Source organism: Haliaeetus leucocephalus, unplaced genomic scaffold (genome assembly GCF_000737465.1).
Source record: "Haliaeetus leucocephalus isolate CR32 unplaced genomic scaffold, Haliaeetus_leucocephalus-4.0 Scaffold696, whole genome shotgun sequence".
Classification (NCBI taxonomy): domain Eukaryota; kingdom Metazoa; phylum Chordata; class Aves; order Accipitriformes; family Accipitridae; genus Haliaeetus; species Haliaeetus leucocephalus.
The window spans coordinates 4,697,433-4,720,379 of NW_010973132.1; the positions used below are offsets into that span (position 1 = coordinate 4,697,433).

General features: G+C 40.6%; 1 protein-coding gene across 1 annotated transcript in view; it reads right to left on the minus strand.

Annotated features, from left to right (window-relative positions):
* Positions 1-17,638: 17,638 nt before the first annotated feature.
* LOC104839759 (astacin-like metalloendopeptidase) overlaps positions 17,639-22,947 on the minus strand; it is a 10,751-nt gene continuing 5,442 nt past the window's right edge. Inside the window, exons 6-12 of the mRNA XM_010580218.1 lie at positions 22,422-22,539; positions 21,447-21,625; positions 21,237-21,321; positions 20,730-20,857; positions 19,580-19,695; positions 18,920-19,145; positions 17,639-17,923 (exon numbers count right to left, since the gene is read on the minus strand). Of these exons, the coding sequence (XP_010578520.1) occupies positions 17,889-17,923; positions 18,920-19,145; positions 19,580-19,695; positions 20,730-20,857; positions 21,237-21,321; positions 21,447-21,625; positions 22,422-22,539 (887 nt within the window). The 3' untranslated portion in view covers positions 17,639-17,888. The remainder of the gene's footprint in view (positions 17,924-18,919; positions 19,146-19,579; positions 19,696-20,729; positions 20,858-21,236; positions 21,322-21,446; positions 21,626-22,421; positions 22,540-22,947) is intronic.

Consider the following 22,947-nt stretch of genomic DNA (forward strand, 5'->3'; position numbering starts at 1 on the left):
CAAATTTGTTTTATTTGGTAACTGTTTTGCTTCTCAAAAAGCCTAATTTCATGAACAGCAGCAACAGCAGCTTGTGACCAACGAACTTTAGTTCTGAAAGTATTTGAGGTTAAAAAACATTAGAAACTAGTGTTGAAACTTTACTTCCAGCTTTCTGTTTTTGTGATACAATCATTAGACACTGCAGCTTTGAACCTGCTGTCAAAAAACTGGAATCATAACAAACCTCAGAATCTTTCCACTTTACTGGCAGTATGGGCTATAGAGCTCCTAAATGACTGAAATAAGCCTGAAAGTGTAATTGTAGGCTCTGGAGCCCTCATCCCTCAGAATGTGTGAGTTCTTCATAAACTGTTGCCTGGAACCAAAGCAAAGCTGTGCCATTTTTTCTTCTGTTAGTTAAAAGTAAGCATGTGCTCTAATGTATGGTCTCCACAGGCTGCAGTTTCTTCAGGAATATGTGTCTGCTCTGGCATAGGTCCTCCACACCCTGCAGCAAATATCTGCTCTGGTGTGGGTCCTCCAGCGGCTGAAGCAAATATCCTTCTCTGCCATGGAGCACCTCTTTCTCCTCAGACCTTGGTGTCCCCCCCTGTTGTTCACTCTTTTTGTTCCCTTCGCCCCTCTCTAGTCAATGTTTTATACCCTTTCATAAATATGTTTGCACGGAGCTGCCACCGATTTGGCTGACGGGCTCAGCTGTGTCCTGTGGTGGGTCTGTTGTGGAGCTGGCTGCAACTGGCTGTGTCTGGCATGGGGCAGCCCCCGACCTCTTCCCACAGGGACCACCCCTGCAGCCTCCCTCTGCCCCGCTACCAAAACCTTGCCACCTACACCCAATATAAAGCGACAATATAAATGACGTGAAATTAATTTCTGCTCATACACTTTTTGTTCTCAGGCTCTTGAGATGAAGCAAGCTTATGCAGCAGAGGGATGAGTGTATGTGGGACACTGCGCAACACTTGATAGGGAAAATGGCAGGCAGACTGTTGGAAATAGGAGGCTGAAGAAAAAGATAGTCTCATGATTTGTGCAGGAAAACTTTACTCTGGAGAAACAGATTTAATCCCAATCTTTGCCATAAAGTTACTAAGCAGTACTTAGCAGTTATTTAAAACAAGGATGACCAAGTTCTCTAAGTTTGGGAGATATTTTTCTCTAAGACAGTGACTCACGGCTAACAAATTAACTGAATGAATATACAATCAGATCTTCATTAGCCACAGTAGCAGATACTTAGAACAAGCTAGGTGTTCTGGGTATGACAGGGCATACTAAGGAGTGTGGCTTAATCGTGAGAAGATTTACACAGAGTGAGCTCAGACCAATTGGTAGCTGAGCTCTATCCGGGCTTTTTAGCTCAGCCTAAAAGTGCCCGCGCTGCTGAGCTGGCCACTCCACAGCTCTGTCTGCACCACACTGCATCAAAGCTGACAAACTCCATAGCCCTGAGCTGGCTCCTCGTGGAGACTGAAGTAGTGTCTCTGAATCTGTAGCATGGTTAATCTGCAACCCAAATAAATCATCCATACATAACTAACAACTGCACTTCTAGTCCAAGGACGCTTGTTCCCATACCCATGTCCCTTTTCCCTGAACCTTTGTTCTAATATGCGCCCTCTGCTGCACCATGCCTCCCCCCCCCACCTTGACTCCTTATTTTCTACTTCCATGTATAAATTGGCAACTAAGAGCTCCTTGTTCAACCTCTTGCACACCTTCTCTTAGACAAGATGAGAATTTTAAAGTTCAGGGTTAGGTATCTCACTCTTACTCTGGAGAATTTGCTTAAGGCTTCAATTATGTTCTTTAAAAACTGTAATGCAATTAAAGCATTGTCCATTTTACAAGTCAGCAGTCAGGACAACTTCAAAATGTTAAATGGTTTGTTTAAATTGTGCTGGGTTTGCCTGGGGTAGAGTTTATTTTCTTCATAGTAGCTAGTATGGCGTGATGTTTTGGATTTGTGCTGGAGATGATGCTTTAGTTACTGCTGAGCAGTGCTTACGCAGAGCCAAGGCCTTTTCTGCTTCTCACCCCACCCCACCAGCAAGCAGGCTGAGGGTGCACAAGAAGTTGGGAGGGGACACAGCTGGGACAGCTGACCCCAACTGACCAAAGGGGTATTCCAGACCATACGATGTCATGCTCAGCAATAAAAAGCTGGGGGAAGAAGAAGGAAGGGGGGGCATTCGGAGTGATGGTGTTTGTCTTCCCAAGTCACCGTTAGGCGTGCTGGAGCCCTGCTGTCCTGGAGGTGGCTGAACACCTGCCTGCCGATGGGAAGTGGGGAATGGATTCCTTGCTTTGCTTTGCTTTGTGTGTGGCTTTTGCTTTACTTATTAAACTGTCTTTATCTCAGCCCATGAGTTTTCTCACTTTTAGCCTTCCAATTCTCTCCCCCATTCCGATGAAGTGGGAGTGAGCGAGTGGCTGTGCAGTACTTAGTTGCCACCTGGGGTTAAACCTCGACAAAATAAAAACACTTGTTCTATGCTTGGCATTAAAGCTTTATACCAAAATCAGTATGAACACAATGCAAATCAGGTCAGAGAATCCAAGCACCTGGAGAATCTTAGTTCTGTTTTTCAAGACCTCAGACTATTTGGTAATAATTTTTTTCTAAAAAAGCAAGTCATATTTTTACTATCCATATAGTGTGCACTATCCATCCAAGGCAAAATAGATCACTTTCCAATCTCTGGAACTGGGAAAAAAACCCTATCTATTTTAAGCAGAAGTAGCTTGCTTGAGGATGTTAGGCAGATTTCCCAACTTTTCAATTACTGAAATAATATCACATATTGGCTCATAAAGTACAGTGGTTTTTACAACATTATTTTGAAATGCAAATGACAATGTCTTCAGCTGAAAAGTAGTTCCAGCTCTGAAATAATTTACCACTTTCCATTCAACTAAAACAAGCATGCTTTTCAGTAAATCCAATTGTTGATGCAAGTCCTAGGCCTGGATTAATGAGTTTAGGATGGTTTCCAGCAGCCAGATACTAACATTCAGGTACTTGTACCTGATACAACCCATAATTTTTCAGCAAAACTCAAGCCAATTCCATCAGCCACATTCACAGCAAAACCAAAACGAACACATAGCAGCTCTTTATTAATCTGTCACTGCTGCCTATTTTTTCCATCAGGATGGGCCTCAGAGCTCCCGGCTACAGCCCGGCTCCACTTCGCCATGTGACTTAACTTGCTGTAGATGTAGGATGTCCATTATTTTTTCTATGTGCCATGATTACTATACATATGCTGCAGTAAGTCATTAATAAGGAAACTCAAGTTATATTACTTTTTTGTGTTGCAACCATGGTATCTTAGCAACAGTCGTGCCTGCTTTTCTCTCTGCAGATGCTTTGCTGACTCACCTATTCACTGATACAGCAGCTTTATTTGGCTCATTAGCATTGTGTACAGCACCCGTGCACACCTATATAGCCTTTACTTCTCCTTCCATGGGACACTGAACTATACAACTTCCAGAGGATGAAATGAGGGTGGTTTTGCCCTTTGCTGGACATGTGCTGCTAGGGGCCCAGGGGATAGAATTGAGGTACAGCAAGTGAATGGGTGCAATCTGTAAAGTCAATAACCTAAAAAGAACTTTTGGGGGTTGTTTCATTGTCAACAGTTGGTGTTCTATACTTTTCTTCCATCAACGTGCAAAATTCCCATGAATTCTCTAAAGGTCATGCCAAGCATCAATAACTGTATAAGCTGTCATTTAAAAAAGAGGTACTGGCAGTAAAACACTGTAAAATAACTGTCCTGGTTTCAGCTGGGATAGAGTTAACTGTCTTCCTAGTAGCTGGTACAGTGCTGTGTTTTGAGTTCAGTATGTGAAGAATGTTGATAACACTGATGTTTTCAGTTGTTGCTCAGTAGTGTTTAGACTAGAGTCAAGGATTTTTCAGCTTCTCATGCCCAGCCAGGGCACCTGACCCAAACTGGCCAACAGTGTATTCCATACCATGGGACGTCCCATCTAGTTTAGGAACTGGGAAGTGGGGGCGGGAATCGCCGCTGGGGGACTGGCTGGGTGTCGGTCGGCGGGTGGTGAGCAATTGCCCTGCGCATCATTTGTACATTGCAATCCTTTCATTATTGCTGTTGTCATTTTATTAGTGTTATCATTACCATTATTAGTTTCTTCTTTTCTGTTCTATTAAACCGTTCTTATCTCAACCCAGGAGTTTTACTTCTTTTTTCCCCATTTTCTCCCCCATCCCACTGGATGGGGGGAGTGAGTGAGCGGCTGCGTGGTGCTTAGTTGCTGGCTGGGGTTAAACCACGACAACAACCTACATGGGTTTTGGTAAAAATGTTGAGAGTTTAAGCTGTAAGTTGTGGAAACAAGAGCTGTCTTAAACTTTGTAAAATACTGATTTTTGGGGGAGTAGCTTTTTTTATATTACATCAGTCACTAAAAGAGAAGATATAACTCCGCCAGATGGACTGGTATTCCACACGCAAAAACACAAGAACAAGGAACGTTATACAATATATATATATATATACACAATAGATGCAAAGAGGTAAGTAGCATGTGTATCTTGTTATTTTAATTTTCACTTGTCTTTTCTTTCAGGTTTCTCCTTCCACCTCTCACTGTTTGTATTGCTTCTGCTACTTGCAGCTCTTCACATTGTTTCTTTTAATCTCAGCGATTTTTTTTCTTGACTTAATAATCTGTTCAGTCAATGGAAGCTTGATCAAAACCAAAAAATAAATAAAAAACCCCAAACAACTAAAAAACTGCAGAATTTTATCCAGAATACACTGGACTGAAAAAAGAAATGGCAGAGTTAAGAGGTTAAACGTAACTAATTAAATACCTCCTCATGTTTTAGTTGCTTTCTTTTGAAAATTTAACATATTGGGTAGCTTGTCTTTATTCACCAGATGGCATTTACCAATTCCAACAGTAGAACCTTTAATATAACACATGCTATTACAGCTGCCAGCTTCTCTCTTTCTGACCTCAGTTTGTCTCTCATACAGAGCGTGATGGAAATGTCTGGAATATCTTCTCATCCCCTAAAGAAAATCTTCTCATCCCCTAAAGAAACATAAGAACTGCTCTCTCAAATAGCAAACCCAAACTGCCGAATGACATCAATATTTGGATGAGATTGCCTCTGGACAAAATGACCTAGGAAACTACTGGAGTTCCCATTTCTGTCTTTGTGGGTTTTGCACATAGAGAAACAAAAAGACAGAAGTCTGATATGCATAAAAATGAAATGAAATTACAAAAATGAAATCACAAGTGTGCAACAACAATAACAAAAACACAATCCCCCCCTCAAATACTGAAAGCTGCTACATTGTGGAATTAATCCTTAAAAGTAGTAAAGTGTCTGGAACTGTGGAGTGCAAACCCAGATCTGAGCCAGTGCTGGAGAACGCTAACGTGGGACTAATGTTGCATAAGCTATGGTGAAAAGAGGTATCCAGTGCTGAATAAATGAGTTACAGACAAAGTGAGCATTATGGATTAAGTTCTAGTATCGGGAGAATCAGTTCTTGGATGTCAGCTCTTTGTAGACTATTGCTTTAACTTCCTTATAATACTCCTATAAAGAGCATGAGACTTAGGGATTTCAGCAAACATCTGAGGAGAAGCTGCATGTAAATGATTGTGAGGGTCACAGAATGACTCGTACTGAAAATCCTAACCCTCAAAAATGCCAGTAAAAAGTTCCGCCATGTCATTCTGTATATACCAAATTAAACTAGCCACCTAAGTAACTTCTTCAGAGGGCTATGGATATCCTCACCAAAAACCCCCCCTCTGTCTACGAGAGCATAATTTGCTGTGGTGGCTTCCATAGTTCCTCTTCTGGATATAGATGGCAGACTTAGGACGAATTCTGTGATTCAGTCAATATGCCAATATTCTGCCCTTTAAAGTTGGTTGTTGTGTGAGAAAATTCTCGGAGACTAGGCTTTTGGACTAAGAGGAAGGAAAAATGTTTCCTGGAGAAAATGGGTATGTTGGATAGTGCCACTTCAGTTTTGCCCAAGTTGAGTTTGAGATAGCTGCTCTTCCTCCCAGAACTCATCCTCTCAGACACTGCAGGATCCTTGCAGTAAGACTGGTTCTCTCTCTGGAAAAGGAAGAGGTGGATCTCATCAGCAAAAAGCTGGCATATTCCTACATGTCCAGGAGAAGAATACAAAACTTCTGTACTTATAGAATACATTACAGAGAGAAATTGGTCCCATTGTCATGGAATAAGCCAACTGGCAGAAGTGAAATCATGCATCTGTGCAGAGAAAAAAAAGCTTGGCAACATGCCCTGCTCTCCTGTAGATACGCAAGATTCATAAACAGCTCTTTCATCAAAATGACATAATCCTCCCAAATGATAAGAAGAGACAGTTAATATGTCGATTGAGAATGTCAGAGGAAGAAGAGATTTTGATCATGGATAAAAAAGCATTTAGCTGCTCTACAACAGTGCTGATAATACTCATGCTTTTGCTGCCATAATTTCCAATGCGAAGTAATCAATAACTCCAAACTGTATTATACAAGAAGAAAATTCATTTTCAGCTCCTGGACACTCTTCTGTGTCCTGAGATACTTCAGGCTTTCCTCAGCTCCCAGACCCTTTCTCCTTTCCAGTTATGCTTTCACTACACCTTCCATTTAAAGTACAACCACCAGACTCTTTCCCTATTTCAGCATGCTGCTCCCTCCCCTTTACCCACAGAATCACAGAACGGTTGAGGTTAGAAGGGACCTCTGGTGATCATCTGGTCCAATCCCCCTGCTCAAGCGGGGTCACCTACAGCTGGTTGCCCAGGACTATGTCCAGAGAGTTTTTTAGTATCTCCAGGGATAGTGACTCCACAACCTCTCTGGGCAACTTGTGCCAGTGCTCAGTCATCCTCACAGAAAATGAGTTACTGAGTAAGCCCTGAGTTACTGAGTAGCCCTGAGTTACTGAGTAACCCCAAATTCTTTCCTCAACCTTCCCTAGTGACTCTTTCACTGCTGCCATGAGAACTTCAAGACATTGCTAATACTGGATTCCCACACTAAAGAGGTGGGTTTCTGTTTCACAGAAAGATTGAACTAGCAATGCTGGCCAGCAATGAGGAATTCAATCACCTAAGAAGCCACATCTTCAGTGGAAAACTTTCCCTGATATTCTCTATTTCCCACCTATAACCACCAAAACCAAATGTGTTTTCAGATACTAGCAATCTGTAGATTTAACTGAAGCTTATTAAAAAACTGTGAAAATTTATTATTGTAGATAATACAGCATCCGCCCATGGTCAATATTTGCAGAATCTGCTTTGTGCTCCTGTAGCTACCTTTGTCTTGATTATCTCAAAGCATTTATGAACAACTACTTAAGCTTCACAGCACCTTGTAATGAAGGAAATGCAGAATTTACAGCTAGGGAAAAAAAGACACAGTCACGCTAGAGCTAAATGCCTGAATATCACAACTTGAATTTGCCTTTATTTTAGTAAGTGTTAAGTATGTATGTAACTGTCACTGACTTTAAAGGAACCAGAAGACAATCTAGAGCTTTAAAAAAGTATTTCTATTCAACCATATAAATACATACATAAATGCCTAATTTTAAGCAATACATTCCTAGGTTAAAGAGAGGTTGACTGTCATCTTTAGAAAGTATATGGAAAAAATCTTACATCTTGGGGTACCTTTCATCAAAGTATCCCAAAGGGCTTCACTGGATAAACAGATTTCACTGGAGTGAAGGTATCTGCAGTGTACTGTGACAAATCCTTCCCAGCCCATAGGAACTTTTCAAAATAGTCTGGAAGATGAAGTGAAGGGAGGAGGCTGTACTCAACTGAAACTGCTGAAACTGCAGGGAAAATCTAGGTCAGGAAAATGCAATTACTTGAGCTGAGTAAGCAATGGAAAAACATCCAGTAATATTCATTAGAATTAAAAAAACAAGCCTTACTTTAACTTGCAAAAATAAATTTAAATGTGAAAGCTTAAATATCCCCAAAATATATGTTTGAATGTGATTATTCACACTTTGTATTATAAATGGGAAATGTGTTGGTAAGCTGCACAAGTCACAATTACAATGCAGAAACCGTACTACTTAGGCACTATACAACTTAGGCACTGAATTAATGCTATAATTTGAATCATGAATATCCACAACAAATTGCTCATAAAATATTCACATAGGGAAAACATTTTCCAAATAAATTTACAAAGTCAGGCAATAAAGTTATGTGAGAATTTTCCGAGCATTTTGTGAACAGAAGAAAATAAGGTACTGAATAAATTATCCATCAGAAATAGCCTCTTATTTTGTGATTACTGACTAGATTAGCAAGAGTAACAAAAAGTTTCATGGAACTGAGTATCAACATTTCATTGTACAATTGATTTAAATAGAAACACGTGTGGATATTAAAATTGCTGTAACTTGTAAGTCTATCTCATTTTGCACAGTTGACTAGGACCCATTGCTACTACACTGGGATAGCCCCATCCTAAATACTGTTCTAGGGAGAGAAGAATTGTATATCCTGCAAGGAAGGGGCTGTTTTTTCTGTTTTGAAAACTGCTTGAACACTACTATCACTATTGAAATAGATTTTCTCACAGGATAGTTGGGGTAAGATCCTTTATTGTGTGAAGTCTAGGTGTAGGCCACCTGAACAGAAACTAGTCAAAACAGAATCAGGTGCAGACTTCAGACCTAAGCAAGCTAAGAACACATGTAATTTTTCGAAGGTATTAATTGGTAGTTATATTTTAATATGCAGAGTATAACATAAAAGATTTTGGGGCAATATCAGTGAGTTTAAATAGACTGTTATGCCTCTTTCATTTACATTATATTTTATAAACATTTCCCCTCATGTATCCATTTCCCAAGGATATCTAGTGTATCATGCACATATCCAACACGCAGATTCTAGAAAGAAACATTACTAGAAGTTACAGTCTCTGGAACACTTTGAACTGGAGTGTTGCCCATCAGCCGAGATCTGTGTATTGCTTAGGTATAAAAAACAATACCAGATTTGTGTTAAAAATTGCACATATTTTGGCTAAAAATAATAATAATGTTTTCTTCTGGACTCAAGTCAAAGAGGAGCCTGAATCTTATTGTATCAAACACACTTAGTGTTACATCTGTCAAAACACCTTGCCAACTACTATGAAAAGAGGCAGGATTAAAACCAGATCCAATTTAACGGGCTACTTATTTAGTTTTTTAAATATATTGATGATTTTAGTGCCAGTGAAAACTAAACCTAGGTTTTGTTCAGAAAGGAATATTTTAAGCTCTCTTGCACATCTGCATTCCTACCAACAGCTATTTTAGTTCCAAGAGCTTAAAAGGATTACATTTGGAAGTTTAAATGTAGCCACAGCATTCATTCTTTCTCACTTTGGGGCATTTTACATTGCACTTCCTGAGAATGAGTCATATTTCAGATTCTAATAATATATCTCAAGCCTAACCTGTAATACCGTACATGATTCAAGTCTCAGGGTCTTATACAGGTTTGCATGTTCATGTAAACAGCTTCTCCTTTTATTCCTCTTACATAAAACAATCCTGAATTTGCAGTCAAAATGCAGGGTTGAAAGTGGGTTTCCACAAGCCAAGTCCATCAGCTACCCCCAACTTAATACTTCTGCTCTACAGGCCTATGTCCTCATCCCATTTTACTTTAAGTAATAATTTACAAATGTGATAAATTACATCTAAATATGCTAGGAAATCTAATTAGCAACATTCATAGGTACATTAGACAGGTGGATCTATATAAGCCAGTGAAGGCAAAGTGCAAGGCAATGAAGAACCATTGAGATCTAGAAGCTGAGGGCTTTAAGCCAGTTTTGCACTGTTTTCTGCTAGAAAATGATTTCTGAATTTCCATAGTAAGATGATCATGCATCTTACTAAAATGTGTAAGATTCATAACTTTTTGGCTAAACCCAGTAGAGGAGCTTCTCCAAGATGGTCATATGCAAGAAGAACAATTAAGTATATTGCAAATGGAAGCTTCAAAGTCAACCGAAAATAATTATACACATGAATCACCCTGTGTGCATATTGTCTCCAATTATATTTCTTTCAATTTAAATGCACAGGCAAGTATGGCTGGATTCAATCATTACAATCCCATAACACAGTGATGTAAAAGGAAATAACTAAAGATTAAAAGCATCAGAAAAGATGCTCTAGAAGACAACTGTATAATAGAAGTAGATATCACGCAGACACATCAAGGCAAAGGACTGGAAAGAAAAGCAAAAGCTTCTTCCATCAAGTGGCTTGACATACAAGAGTCAAAACAAATAAGACTGATAGGTGCACAAAATGCCAGCGGGACAAGGTGGCAGGAAAATCACGGAAGAAACAGGCATGGCCTGTTGATGTTCACATGTTAACTCCCAATACAAGTATAGCACTCGGCTGTCATAAGAAATAACTCCTATCATATAGTTACTGCCTAAAACAAATCCTCACAGCTCTGGCCTGTAATTCAGACTGAGGTTTGAGAGAAATGGAAAGCATTATAATTAATCAAACAGCTACCTAAGCATTCTCCTAAGTTTTAAGAGCTTTCATTTTGCAGATGGTTTTGCAGTTCCATGTTCATGAATCTCTGTGGTACTCGCTCTCCACTTACCTTGGGACCCAGCTGCAGAACCATCCTAAGCTTTGTCCTGCACCACCCTGCTGCCTCAGGAACAGCAACATCCCCAACACCATGTCTCCTTTCTTGACATCCCCCACGTCCATCACTTCAGACTATGAAGAAAGGAGAAAAAGGAGGAGAGCATGAGATGGAGTGGAAGGTTTTGGGTTAGGGTGGGCAGATTTGGGGCTTGGGCTGGTGGGGGAAGAGCGGCGTGAGGCAGCGAGTGAAGGTAGGTTCAGTAACACCTGCAGCGCCCGCAGTCTCAGGGCAGGAGCTGTGAGACGCTGTCATCCAACAGGAGCTGTGAGAGACTGAGGTATCCATCTGAAAAAGGATTAAAATCTGCCTAAAAACCCATAGGCTAATGTTTTTGTAAGGTTATGTAATTTTTTATGTGACTTACTTAGATATCGGGTTAAAACTGGATACCATATGGTTAATGTTACAGCAATTATGAACCAGAAACTTGTGTCAGAAGTCAAATTATATTGATCTCAAGATAGGTTTTACCTTGCAACTGCAACATGTGGGGGGAAAGAGAAGCTCTCAGCTCCTTGGGCACAGGAGGGTCAGTTAGAAAAAGCAGACCGCTACAGAGGAAAGCATTGTTTGTAAAGAACTGGAATTGGTGGAGGGACGAGTGGCATCCAGTATATCATGAGGCTGATGTAAATGGAAAAAGGTGATTAAGACGATGACTGTTCTTAGATCTATCCTAAAACCCAGCTAAATGGGTTTTGGCTTTTTGCATAAGTGGCCATCAGTGTGGAAGTCTTGTTTGCTTATTGATTGACATGCCTATAGTTGGTTAATTTTTACTTTTACCTTTTTAGGCAAATAGCTTTCTATTTATATATAGTATTACTCTCTATAAGTAACACTTTATACAGTTTTATTAAGGTGACATCATGAGTGTGTGCATTAGTCCATATTCCTCCTATTATCATCTCCGCATACCCCCCTTAAAAAGCAGAAAAAGGATTTTATGTTTTATCCACTGATTTGCTAATATCCAGCAACCCAAATTTTCAGGTTATTAAAAAAGAATAAGCACTTCTCCAGAACAATCTTTTTCATGCAGAATGGCTGTTTTGTATTTACAGCTTTTTGAAGAACCCATTTGAAGGAAAAGGATTTTTATTATTGTCATTGTTCATTTCACTGGAATTGCCTTTTGAGTACAGGGCCACAGTTTAGTCAAGTTACTGTATAATTCCAGTACCTTGACTAAATAGTAAATGTAATATATGATAAATATAATGGAATTAGGTCAGTAACTTTAAAATGTATGATTTTCCACATGCTTGCTCCAGGAGTTTATGAATAAATATGAAGCTTACCGTAATATAATACTTCTCAGCTGTAATTCATGGATTGCTTGTGGATTAGAACACTTGCTGGTCACCTAGTACTGGTTGTCAGTGTTTCCAGATGCTAAGCATACAGGCAAAGCTTCGTTACTATATGAGAATTCAGGAACAATAGTCACTCAAAAATTGTGGCTAACATATAATCCGCAATATGCTATGCCGAAGTAAATGGTTCTGTCTCACATTATGAAAGCCTAAATGAATTAAGAATAAGAGGAATAAAATGTTTGTGATTTCTTTAAGTATAAGCAAAGAAAACATGATAATTAAAATGGAAAAAAAAATCCCAAACCCAAGAAAAGAGTGTTCCTTCTGATACTGGCTTTACCATTTTCCTGAAAGAGATATAAAACAGGCAAATTCAGGCAACATCTATTTTGCCCATGAATGCCAAATAAAAATATTTTATTTTTATTTAAATTGTCAGGTCTCTCACTCTTACATCCATCACTTCCTTTAAAAGGACAGGTACTCATTAAAGATACAGAGTGACATTATTGTTTAATGAACTTCTGAATGTGCTTTGAGCTGTAACTATTTTCCTAGATTCTCCTGGTAGAGGATGATACCAATTGCTCTGAAGCTACAATGAGATACAGAATAGTTGCTATGAATGACTGTATATGCTAGAAATGCGGGGGGAGGAGGGGAGGTTGTGCTTGTTTGCACTTTTTTTTTTTTTTTTGAGCATTCAAAGTAGTGGAAAAGGCAGACTAAAAATTACCACTTTTCTATAAAGCAAAAAAAGAGTTATCCTTTATATAAAATAATAATGTGAAAGGTATTTGTAAAGAAATTTAAGAAATTTTCCTTCTCAACACAGGAAGCCTGTGAGTCAATAGAACTTCCCCTTGATGACCAAGCTAAAATTCTTTCAGATGTATCACCAATGCATGCATCAGTATGTACCAACAAGAAAAATTCAAGGGGAAGATTACAGAGAAAGCGTAGTATAACCTCAAATGAAAATGTAATCTCTATATATAGAACTGACTTTCATTTTTACTATGAAATCCAGATTTTTCCAGTTTTCTTTTTATTTAGTTCTCCATGCCAGACTGTTTACAGAACTTATTTATCCCTTGGGCAGTTAGATAAATTTAGAAGGGTGTTTGTTCTTTTCTAGTTCAGTTAGGTTTAAAAGGTTTATTGAAAGGTTAGCATTTGATCTATAATACAGAACTACTTTTTTTTTTTTTTTTTAATAGACATAGTCTGCATATTGATGCTAAGGTATAGAGCACCTCACTACATTTCCATAAAGCAGAATTTCAATCTCCCCCTTCAAGCAGTGTCTTAACCCAAGTGGCAGCCAGTTAAGAAAGACTGGCTTTCAATAAGGTAACACTTTCCACAGAAACTAGTTGCCTGGAAAAAAAAAAAAAAAAGAAAAAGAAAAAAAAAAAAGCTTAATCATTTAGTGGAGACTTTAACCTAAACAACTGAATGGAAAGTGAAATTGCAAATAGTGCCAGCCCCACCTTGTGTCTGCATGCTCCCTTGGGGCATTAGTTCCCCTGCCTGGATGCCTGTAGGTGTCTGTGCTTCCTGCAGGTAGCACAGAGGAACCAGAACCTCTCTGCAGGCACCTCTCCACTCTGTGGAGACCTATGGTGAGCTCACTGGGAGGAAGGGTGCGGGGCTGAACAAGGACAGAAGTGGGGTGGGCAAGGAGCTCCAGGGCAGAAAAGAGTAGAGGGTGTAGGTAAAGGATCCTCCACTCTGCGTCGTCACTGCCAGCACGGGCAGTGTGGCGGGATGGTGCACAGCCCAGGCAGTTTGCATGTGCCTCAGGACTCTGAACACAAAAACCCCAGCCTGGGGTTCAAGGTGATGGTGTAATTGTCCCATGTCTGCATAGTGCCTAGTAAAGAAGAGTTCAGACTGTGGCAGGGAACCACCACTGATACAAGCATGGGAATTACAGCCTTGTGCCTCCCTGTAGAAGAGCCTCTCGTGTTCAAACAACCTGTTTGTCATTGCTGGAAGGATATCTCTGTTTTCCTGCTGAGGTAACAGGAAAAAGGAATGGCACGTTTAGTAGCTGCAAACTTGCTGGCATGTGAGTGCAGGATCTTCCACTGAGAATTCATCTGTGCTGTTGCCTGAATGGAGTATAGACCCTGTGGTCATGCCATAAACAATGCATTCCTCCATGATCCTCCTGGGTGCAGTGTCATGGGAGCAGTGTCATGGGAATGATGTCCCTTGTTATCAATACAGGCTGTTCTTGTAACCCTTGTTCGGCTGCTTCTTCCACTGCTTTCTCACACGTGCACTTTTCCATCCCTACAGCATTCCTGCCAATCTTCGTATTTCTGTTAAGAATCTCTCCACAAGGACTGGCTTGGCTGGATTGCTATGGATGTATTTTGGGGGAAGAGCTGCTACCCTAAAAGAGATTTCCTGCCACATCCCTGGGAGGCATTGTATATGTGAAGGCTTCCCTATGCCCAAAGTGGATTTGATCCAGCTCAAGAAGCTTCACCCCTCTGGGGCAGCACCCCAGAAATAGAAACCTGCAGGGAAGCTGCTCTGTCCTGCTGAAATAGCTTCCGGACTAGGACTGCTTGAGGGAGATGCCCACTACTGTCCCAGAGAAGACTGTGCACACACCTGGACAATCCCAGCTGTGATTTATGATGCTGCTCTCCCTGCTGAAGTACTCCCTTGCCCAGCAAGCATTTTCTCAGGCAAGATGGTGTCTCTGAAAATGACATTGCTGCATTATCTGCTGTTTCTTCTGGAGATAATCAAGGACGAGTAAGAAGATGCAGACATGACTGTGTGTGTGTGTCTGACAATGAGCGTTTGAAACCACAACTGGTCCTACTCAGTAGTAGCCTCATGAAGCCATTCCTAGGCTGAGACACTCACTGGTAGTCCTGCTGCCCTGTCCGCAGCCTGGTGCATGTCCCTAGAGCTGGAGAGAAACCCCCGCCTACATGAGAGAAAGGTTACACTTGTGCTATAGGGCAGTAGGTGGAGATATGATCCCTCTGAACAGGGTGGCTTGTACTCTCAGGTTGAAATTGGGGTGGGGGACATTTATGGTCACAGCAAGGGGATGTGAAACTCCTTGGACTAGAAAGTGTTTCCAGACATGGACAGGCTGCCTAGTACTGCTGTCCCTGTACACTCCAGCTGATGGCTGGGAACCCAGGCTAAGTGGAATCAGTGACTGTCCTGGGCTGCTCACAACATCCAGAGCTGCTGGTATCTCTGATGAGTTGCCCTGGGGCAAGTGAGTGGTCACACACTCAGGCTGAACCTTGGCTCAGTCTTTGTCACCAGCTTTAGCCCTTGGTTTAACCCTAGCCGGCAACTAGGCATCACGCAGAGAATCAGGGGGAAAAAAGAAAGTAAAACTCACAGGTTGAGATAAAGACAGTTTACTGGGACAAAAAAGGAAGGGAAAATACTACTACTAATTGAATATACAAAACAAGTCATGCATAATACAATTGTTCACCACCTGCTGACCAATGCCCGAGCTGTGGTGCCCCCCTGCCAACTCTCCCCAGTTTATATACTGGGCATGACATAATATGGTATGGAATACCACTTTGGCTTGTTTGGGTCAGCTGTCCTGGCTGTGTCCCTTCCCAGCTTCTTGTGCAACCCCAGCCTCCACTGGCAGGGCAGTAGGAAAAGCTGAAATGTCCTTGACTTAGTATAAACACTGCTTAACAACAACTAAAACATCAGTGTGTTATCAACGTTATTCTCATCCTAAACCCAAAACACAGCACTATACCAACTACTAAGAAGAAAATTAACATTATTCCAGCCGAAACCAGGACACCCCTGCCCTGTGCAACAGGGATCAGACCAACCCCACAAGGGCCTGGACTCTGCTGGCTGCCTCTTGGCAGGGAAGTGGCTCCTCTTCCAGTGGAATTAGAAAGGGAAACCACAGGGTCTTAATGTCCACTGGGTTTGGTTTTTTCTTAACACAGATTACTTTAATTTCCCATAAAAAGAAAGCCTCTTAATTTTTTTAGCAATACACAGATGATCACAGCTTTATTAAATTCCCAGTCATTGTCAACAGTATTTCAGAGCTCTTTCCCACAAAGCTCATCTACTGAAATCACCATCCCTCCTTCAAACATAAGAACCTAAATCGCCTGAAACTACATTTTCATCATCCTGTGGACCACCTTAATCCCACTTGAAATTCATCTCCCACAGAAAGGGCTAGGATGTTGGTCCTCACTGATCCCCCAGTAGATTCTGGCTTTGCAGTATTATTTTCTCCATTTTGTTTTGTAGGGGCTGAGAAATCACAACTGTGAAATATTTTTCTCTAGAACTGCTTTTTTAACTATATTTGAGGAGGACTACTCCTTTTATGACGTGTTGGTAGCAACACTTGACTGCTGAGAGTAACTAGAACAACATGTCAGAAGGTGAACCTGTCTTGCAGTGCCTGAAGAACTGAAGAAATGTGCCTTCTAAAGCAGACTCAAAATTGCTGTGTTTAGGGGCATTTGCACAGCCACTGTGGATAAAGAAGCAATCTTCAATGGAATTAAAGTTTCTCTGCCATCAAGAAGTGACTGATTCTTCATGAAATAGTATAAATACAGGCAGGGCTTGGAGCAAATTCTTTCAAATTAAGTCTTTTTTGGTGTTTTCTTTAACAAAAGAAAAGAAATTAATAATTTGCCATTTGCTGTATAAATTTTACTCTGAGATTCAAATTCATTTCCCACTGTTCTTTTCTAGAAATGTATTTCTATGAGAAAAATTCCAAGGTTCTTAGTGTTTCAGCGTAAGAACAAGAAAAGTATTTGCTTTTTTCAGACCTAAATGTACAAGTATTAAATACACTGGTTAGTCATATGTTTAACTACCTGTCTACAATACAAGAGTAAAAGAGCAGCCTATTTTGTTCTCAGATCTGTTACAGGCTTGTCGTGGTCAAGAGAATGTCATTTTAAAAGTGTGCAGGCAAAGGCTATGAAATGAACTCTCCAGGAGCTCTGCCACTCTTACAGCTCTCTGTCCTCCTTATGAGATCAGAAGAGGAGAGTTTAGCTTCTTGCCTGACAAAAAAATTCCTCCCTGAAGAACTGAAGATGAGCATGAGCTCTGGCATCATTATCTAGTCCACCTCTTGTCCTGTGATAGGCTTAACCATATCTGTGGACTAAAAATGGCTTGTGGGTAAACAAGGACCCTTAGCTGTCCCCTGCCTACCAGAACTGTACAAGGAAAACTGCAATAGGAAGTACCAGTCCTTTACTGGCAACTGTTTTGTCTTGTCCATTTTTCTGGCAATTTAAGGATATAACAGGATTGTTAAGGGAGATGTCATTTTTGGAAGCTTGAATGTTAGGCTGGGAAAAGAGTCTGTATCTAAGACATCTTCATGCTCAACACTGTGAAGATCATAAAATGAATCTGTAAAGTTTGGAGCTGACCTCTTCAGCCAACTAAACCTATGGTGATGTCAGGGGTATAGTTAATAAATACCCCTGTGGCTGAATGAAGGGGGCTAAGGAGTAAGACCACATTGATAGCGTGTACAGCTGGAAGGGACTACTGGAAAACAGAAGTGGAAACTTTTTTTTTTTTTAAGATCTTTATTCAGTTGTTAAATAGAAAGAGGTAATAACTTAACTGTGCAGACAAAAGGAGGAGCACACCGGATGTATAGAATTCATACGTTTATGTGGCTTGGGGAATAAACTTTCTCAGGAAGATGAAAACTTTGATTCTTAATAGAATTAAATTTCATACTGATCCAAGCCAGAATAGGAGCAAAGTAGGAAACACATAATTTCAATATTCACAGAATAGGTTCTTCTTCATTAAGTCAGTTGTGGATACTAGGATTTCTTTCGGTCCTCACTGTAAGTGAAATGAGAGAATATTTAGCTTTCAGAGCTCTCTGAACAAACTGTAGTATCTCTAAAATATGGAAATGTTAAATCACATTTTATCTGACAACTATGACTGGTTTATAGTTGTTGACACATCAAAGTGGTGTGGGAAGTTTTCTTATTCTTCTTTCCTTCCATAGCTACAACGGACAAAAATAGATACTACATAAAGACAACGCAAAATTGCTCTTTTGGTTTGGGTATACAGTTAAATTACTGCATTTCAGTGGATTTATGCAAACTCTGTGTGCTTGTTCTTATCCCACAGCAAATACAAGGTCATAAGACATAGCTGAGCTTTCTTTTGTACTAACTAAGGCAAGCTGCACTACTGCACAATTGTTGTACGCTACGGATATGCACACAAGCATTGCTTTATTCCAGGTGATACATGCTAACTTGGAAGCCTGTGGTAACTTACACAGTTGTGGCCTTAGTTCTTAATTAAATGGGACTGAAGAAAATGTGGTTTAGGTGGATACATTCCAGGGATCCTGACCATGGAAATACTGCCTCTCTTCTTGCCGTGGGGCTGGGTGACCTGGTTCACCATAGTTCTGTCTTGTCCTCTGAACTGTGTGATTGAAAATTGCATCTTTTTCAGAGGAGCAATATATTTAAATACTGCATTATGATTTATTCTCCTTCTACTGTGCTAGCAACACTAGCAGTAACATTAAATTGATGTTACCCTTAATGGCACACACTTTGGAATGGCATATATCTGAGAGGCAAAGCAAACAGTGAATCACCTGGCTAACACCACTTGTCCTGAGCGTGGCCCCATCTGCCTGAATGAATAAATGGTATCAGTGTGAGACTGATCCATTATACCAAAAGCAAGGTAGGAAGTGATGGCTCTTGCAGAGAGTAGTTCCTCAAACAATGTTTTTCCTCTGTGAAGAGGAAGGTTGATTTGACACAGGTTGTTTTTCTTTGCCATTCTCCTTGTTCTCAGACCTACCAGAAGTAAAGGTGGCTTGGAAACCAGCAGCTGAACCAGCACCATCTGTGACAAACTCTACGAGCATAAGATTACTAGAAGCAACTACGTCACTGGGTATCTTTGATCCACAGGTCTTGTCCATTAGAACTGCAGAAGACTTGCTGGATCCATCATAAACTTTAACATAATCACCCTGACAGCCTCTGGTTCTCTGCAGCTCAAAGGCTTGAAAGTGCAGGGAAATCTGGAAGGGAAGAGAAAACCAGCCTTTAATATACATCTATGTGACTTCTTTCATGCAGCATCCTTTAAAACAGACAGAATCTAAGCTGCAGCCAAGCCCAAACTGGAACTGCTTATCCAGCCTTGCCTCCCATCCCCTGAAGCTGCAGCGTTCAGATCTAATGGGCCTGTGACTGAATGTTCCCATGCTCAGACTGCTTTGTCTTGATTGTGCAAACATGAAGCCCAACATACGGAGGTTTTTCAAAATCGCAACTCTGCAGTTGTCTTTGCCTATACCTGGCTTAAGGGTGTGAGGAAGTAGAGACTTGTCTGAACTCTTTCTCATGGAAAAGATCTTACCCGGCAACTGGTATGCAGACAAAGTGCAAAATACTTAACATAGAAAGAAGTAAGTTCAGCCATATTCCAAGACCACTGTTAACCTGTGATTACCTTTCCAGATTGGGTTCGGATGAGCCAGACACAGTTGGTGTTATCTGAGTAATTTCTTGGGTGGTTGGCAGATCTCAGTGACCCAGATGCTGCATCGAGAATAGTGCTGCAGCGACCTGAGAAAGAAACAACATTTGCTTCAGCACCAGGCTTACAGAAACTTCCACTCATTTACAATTACAATCTCTTCAGAATGGTCTGGTCTCAATTTCCTGATCTGCCAGCATTCGTTTCAGAGTGCTGGTACATCTTGATTAAAATGAAGAAACCTGTTGTCCTAATTTTCACATAATGCATAAGTATCTGCATCAGAATGGAGAGTAAAGTAGTGCTTGGAAAAAGCATTAGCTTTTATTGATTAGCTCCATAGTTTAGCCAGGGATCTCTTTCTGCACCTCTATAAAAAGTGTGAGAGGTTTCAATTCATTGCAATTGGTGACATCATTGTTTTTCACTGAGATGCGGAAGTCAAGTGATGTTAGAAGAGTCAAACCCAAATACGGTGTCTCTGCAATGCTTAAATTCTAAGCTTAGGAGGAGGACTTGGGCTTCCCTCTGTGCAAGCAGTAATACTTTATTCATCAAGATTTTTTTCCCCTTGACTGAATAAATTTCTCTCATTGTATGGGAGAATTTCTTCTAGCAGAGGTTAAAATTAAAGAGTTAAAAATACATATAAATTTAGAATGACAGCTTAAACATTTGAAAACTGCACAAGGCATCATGAAACTGTTCCAGTTCAGAGAAGCCTACAACTGTTTTGGTTTGGCTCAGGTCTTAAATACAAACTGCAATGAGGAACAGAGATGTCTGGCTCTTTGTGGGGTTTATAGTTGTCTCCTGAAGTGTAAGAAACCAAATTACTCCAGTGAAGCATGCAACATGGTATGCAGTTAGGCCAGTTGCACAGTAGCCACTTATGCCAACAGTGAATGTGTTAATTTGGAGGCAGAAAGCATTTTCTCACTAATCACAATGTGCCTCCAGCTTCACCTTTGCATTCTCTCCCAGAGCAACCCTAATGGGTACCATGAATTTAGGACAATAGCCTCACAGTCTTTGATGAGAAACTGCTGCCTCTGCAGTGTGCCCAAACAACCTTGTGAAGAATCTGAATAGAAGATTGAAAGGGTGGCTTTGAGATACTTACTGCAGTTGTAAAGTTTGTTGATTTTGGCCACATCCAGATTGCTCAGTCCCTGCCTCTGTCCAATATGTACTGATCCATCAGGAATTGGTACAATAGTTGCTTTCCCAGTGGTATTAGTGAATGTGTATCTGCAAAAAACCATGAAAAATCATGTTCTTTAAGTACAATCACTTCTTTCAGGATTTAATGGCAAGCTTTGGGGGGAGAACAAGAATTGTACGCAAGTTATTGTGACTAACAGTGCTGTTCAGATAGGTTTGATTAAGATGTCCTGCAGTAAGCAGAGTCAATCTCAAGATGTCCTTCTTTGCTCCCAAGCTCAGCTGTGAATGGCTCCTTAATGGAAAGTTAAAGGATAATGAATTCATCTTAGAGACTTGCTTGTCTGAACTGACTCAGTGCAGAAGGGGAAATGGGGAAACTGGTAGTTAGGAGAGATGTATTATAGAAACTAATTCTAATGTAAGATTTGAGTTTCAACAAAAGCAATGCCATGCTGCTACTTACGGGCCATAGTGCATTACTGAGGAATAGTCATATGGAAGACCGAGGTTATTGGAGTTTTCAAATTTCTTGAAGTCTGGTCTGTCAGCTGTAACATATGATACTGTACTTAGAGTATGCTTCCTATCTACTCCCTTCAGGGAGGAAGGAAGAGCTGGGAACAGTAGGGTGTATCTACATCACTTTCTACATTGAGGGTTCAAAGGCACTTACCTGGGCTGATGTACTCCCACATGATCTTTACATGTTTATCCCTGTCACTTCGAGAATGTTCGTGCAAAAAGCCCAAAGCGTGGTCCAGTTCATGTTGAATTATTCCTTTCCACATGCAGCCTCCTTTCATCACAGAGACAGTCTGTCCACCTCCTACTTTCCCATAGTTTGACCAGCAGCTGAGAGAGGCATTGAACACCAACAGAAGACTTATGGGATTTTTATTGTCAGGCAGGCAAAGGGACAGTATAGAGAACCTTGCTTCATGCACGTCTTGTGGGAGTGGAAGGACTGATTTCTTCCTGTCCACTGTGATAGTCAGAGTCTACAGAAGGGCAGAACTGACCATGGCATAGAAAACAACAAACAGTATGATCATTGCTAAAGGTTCCTGGAAGACCTTCATTAGCATGGAGGCTCCTGCATTCTGACTTTCTGTACCCAGTGACTTTACTTCTCTAGAAATAACTGAATATATTTTTTTTTCCAAAATACAGAACACTATATCAGAGCTGGAGCTAAGATGAATAGCACTTTCAAGCTAATGGGTGTTGAATGATTCTCTCACAGGCTTTAATTCTGACCTTGACAGCCAACTTGTGTGATTCGGAGAACTGTTTATTTCATAAGTTAAAATCAGTTTTGCCTGTGCAAATAAGAACTACAGTAATCTGTTATATGTTGTGCTCAAGCGTGCATTATACCACACAGAAAACATGAGCTTCGACATTCTTTCCACCTTAATGGTACTTCCCATGGTCTGCATCACTTCTGTGTCTTCTGTGAGTCCCTGATCTAACTGCTGAGTCCTTGCACTAGCAAGGTATCCAAGGAGGATACCTTGGCACTGTGATAAAACATAAAGTTTCTTCTCTAAATCCGTTCCCCTTTCCTCTCTAAGGTCACACAGAATGAGTGTAGTAAAGAATTGAAAAACAATGTAGAAATAACTTGTTAATTTATCATTTAACTCACCCATCGGCAGATTTAATGATGAGGTAGTCACGTTCTGTCTTGCGCTTCACAAAATTAATACAAGTCAGTGTTTCAAATTCTGCCATGGCATCATGAATCCCCTTTATGTGGCTCTCCTCTGGAGAAGAAAGAGTTAATTTTGAGGGCCACACAAGAACAATGGCAGGTGCCATTAAAATCTCACATGTGCTCAAAAACAGGGTAAATAAGAGACAGAAACATGAGCCTAGGGTCTTTCTTATGTTTTGCTCAGTGTTGTAGTTTAACCCCAGCCAGTAACTAAGCACCATGCAGCCACTCACTCACTTCCCCCCCCACCCAATGGGATGGGGAAGAAAATCAGGAGAAGAAGTAAAACTCATGGGTTGAGATAAAAACGGTTTAATAGAACAGAAGAAACTGATAATGATAATGGTAACACTAATAAAATGACAACAGTAGTAATAAAAGGATTGAAATGTACAAATGATGCGCAGGGCAATTGCTCACCACCCGCCGTCTGACCCCCAGCCAGTCCCCAAGCGGC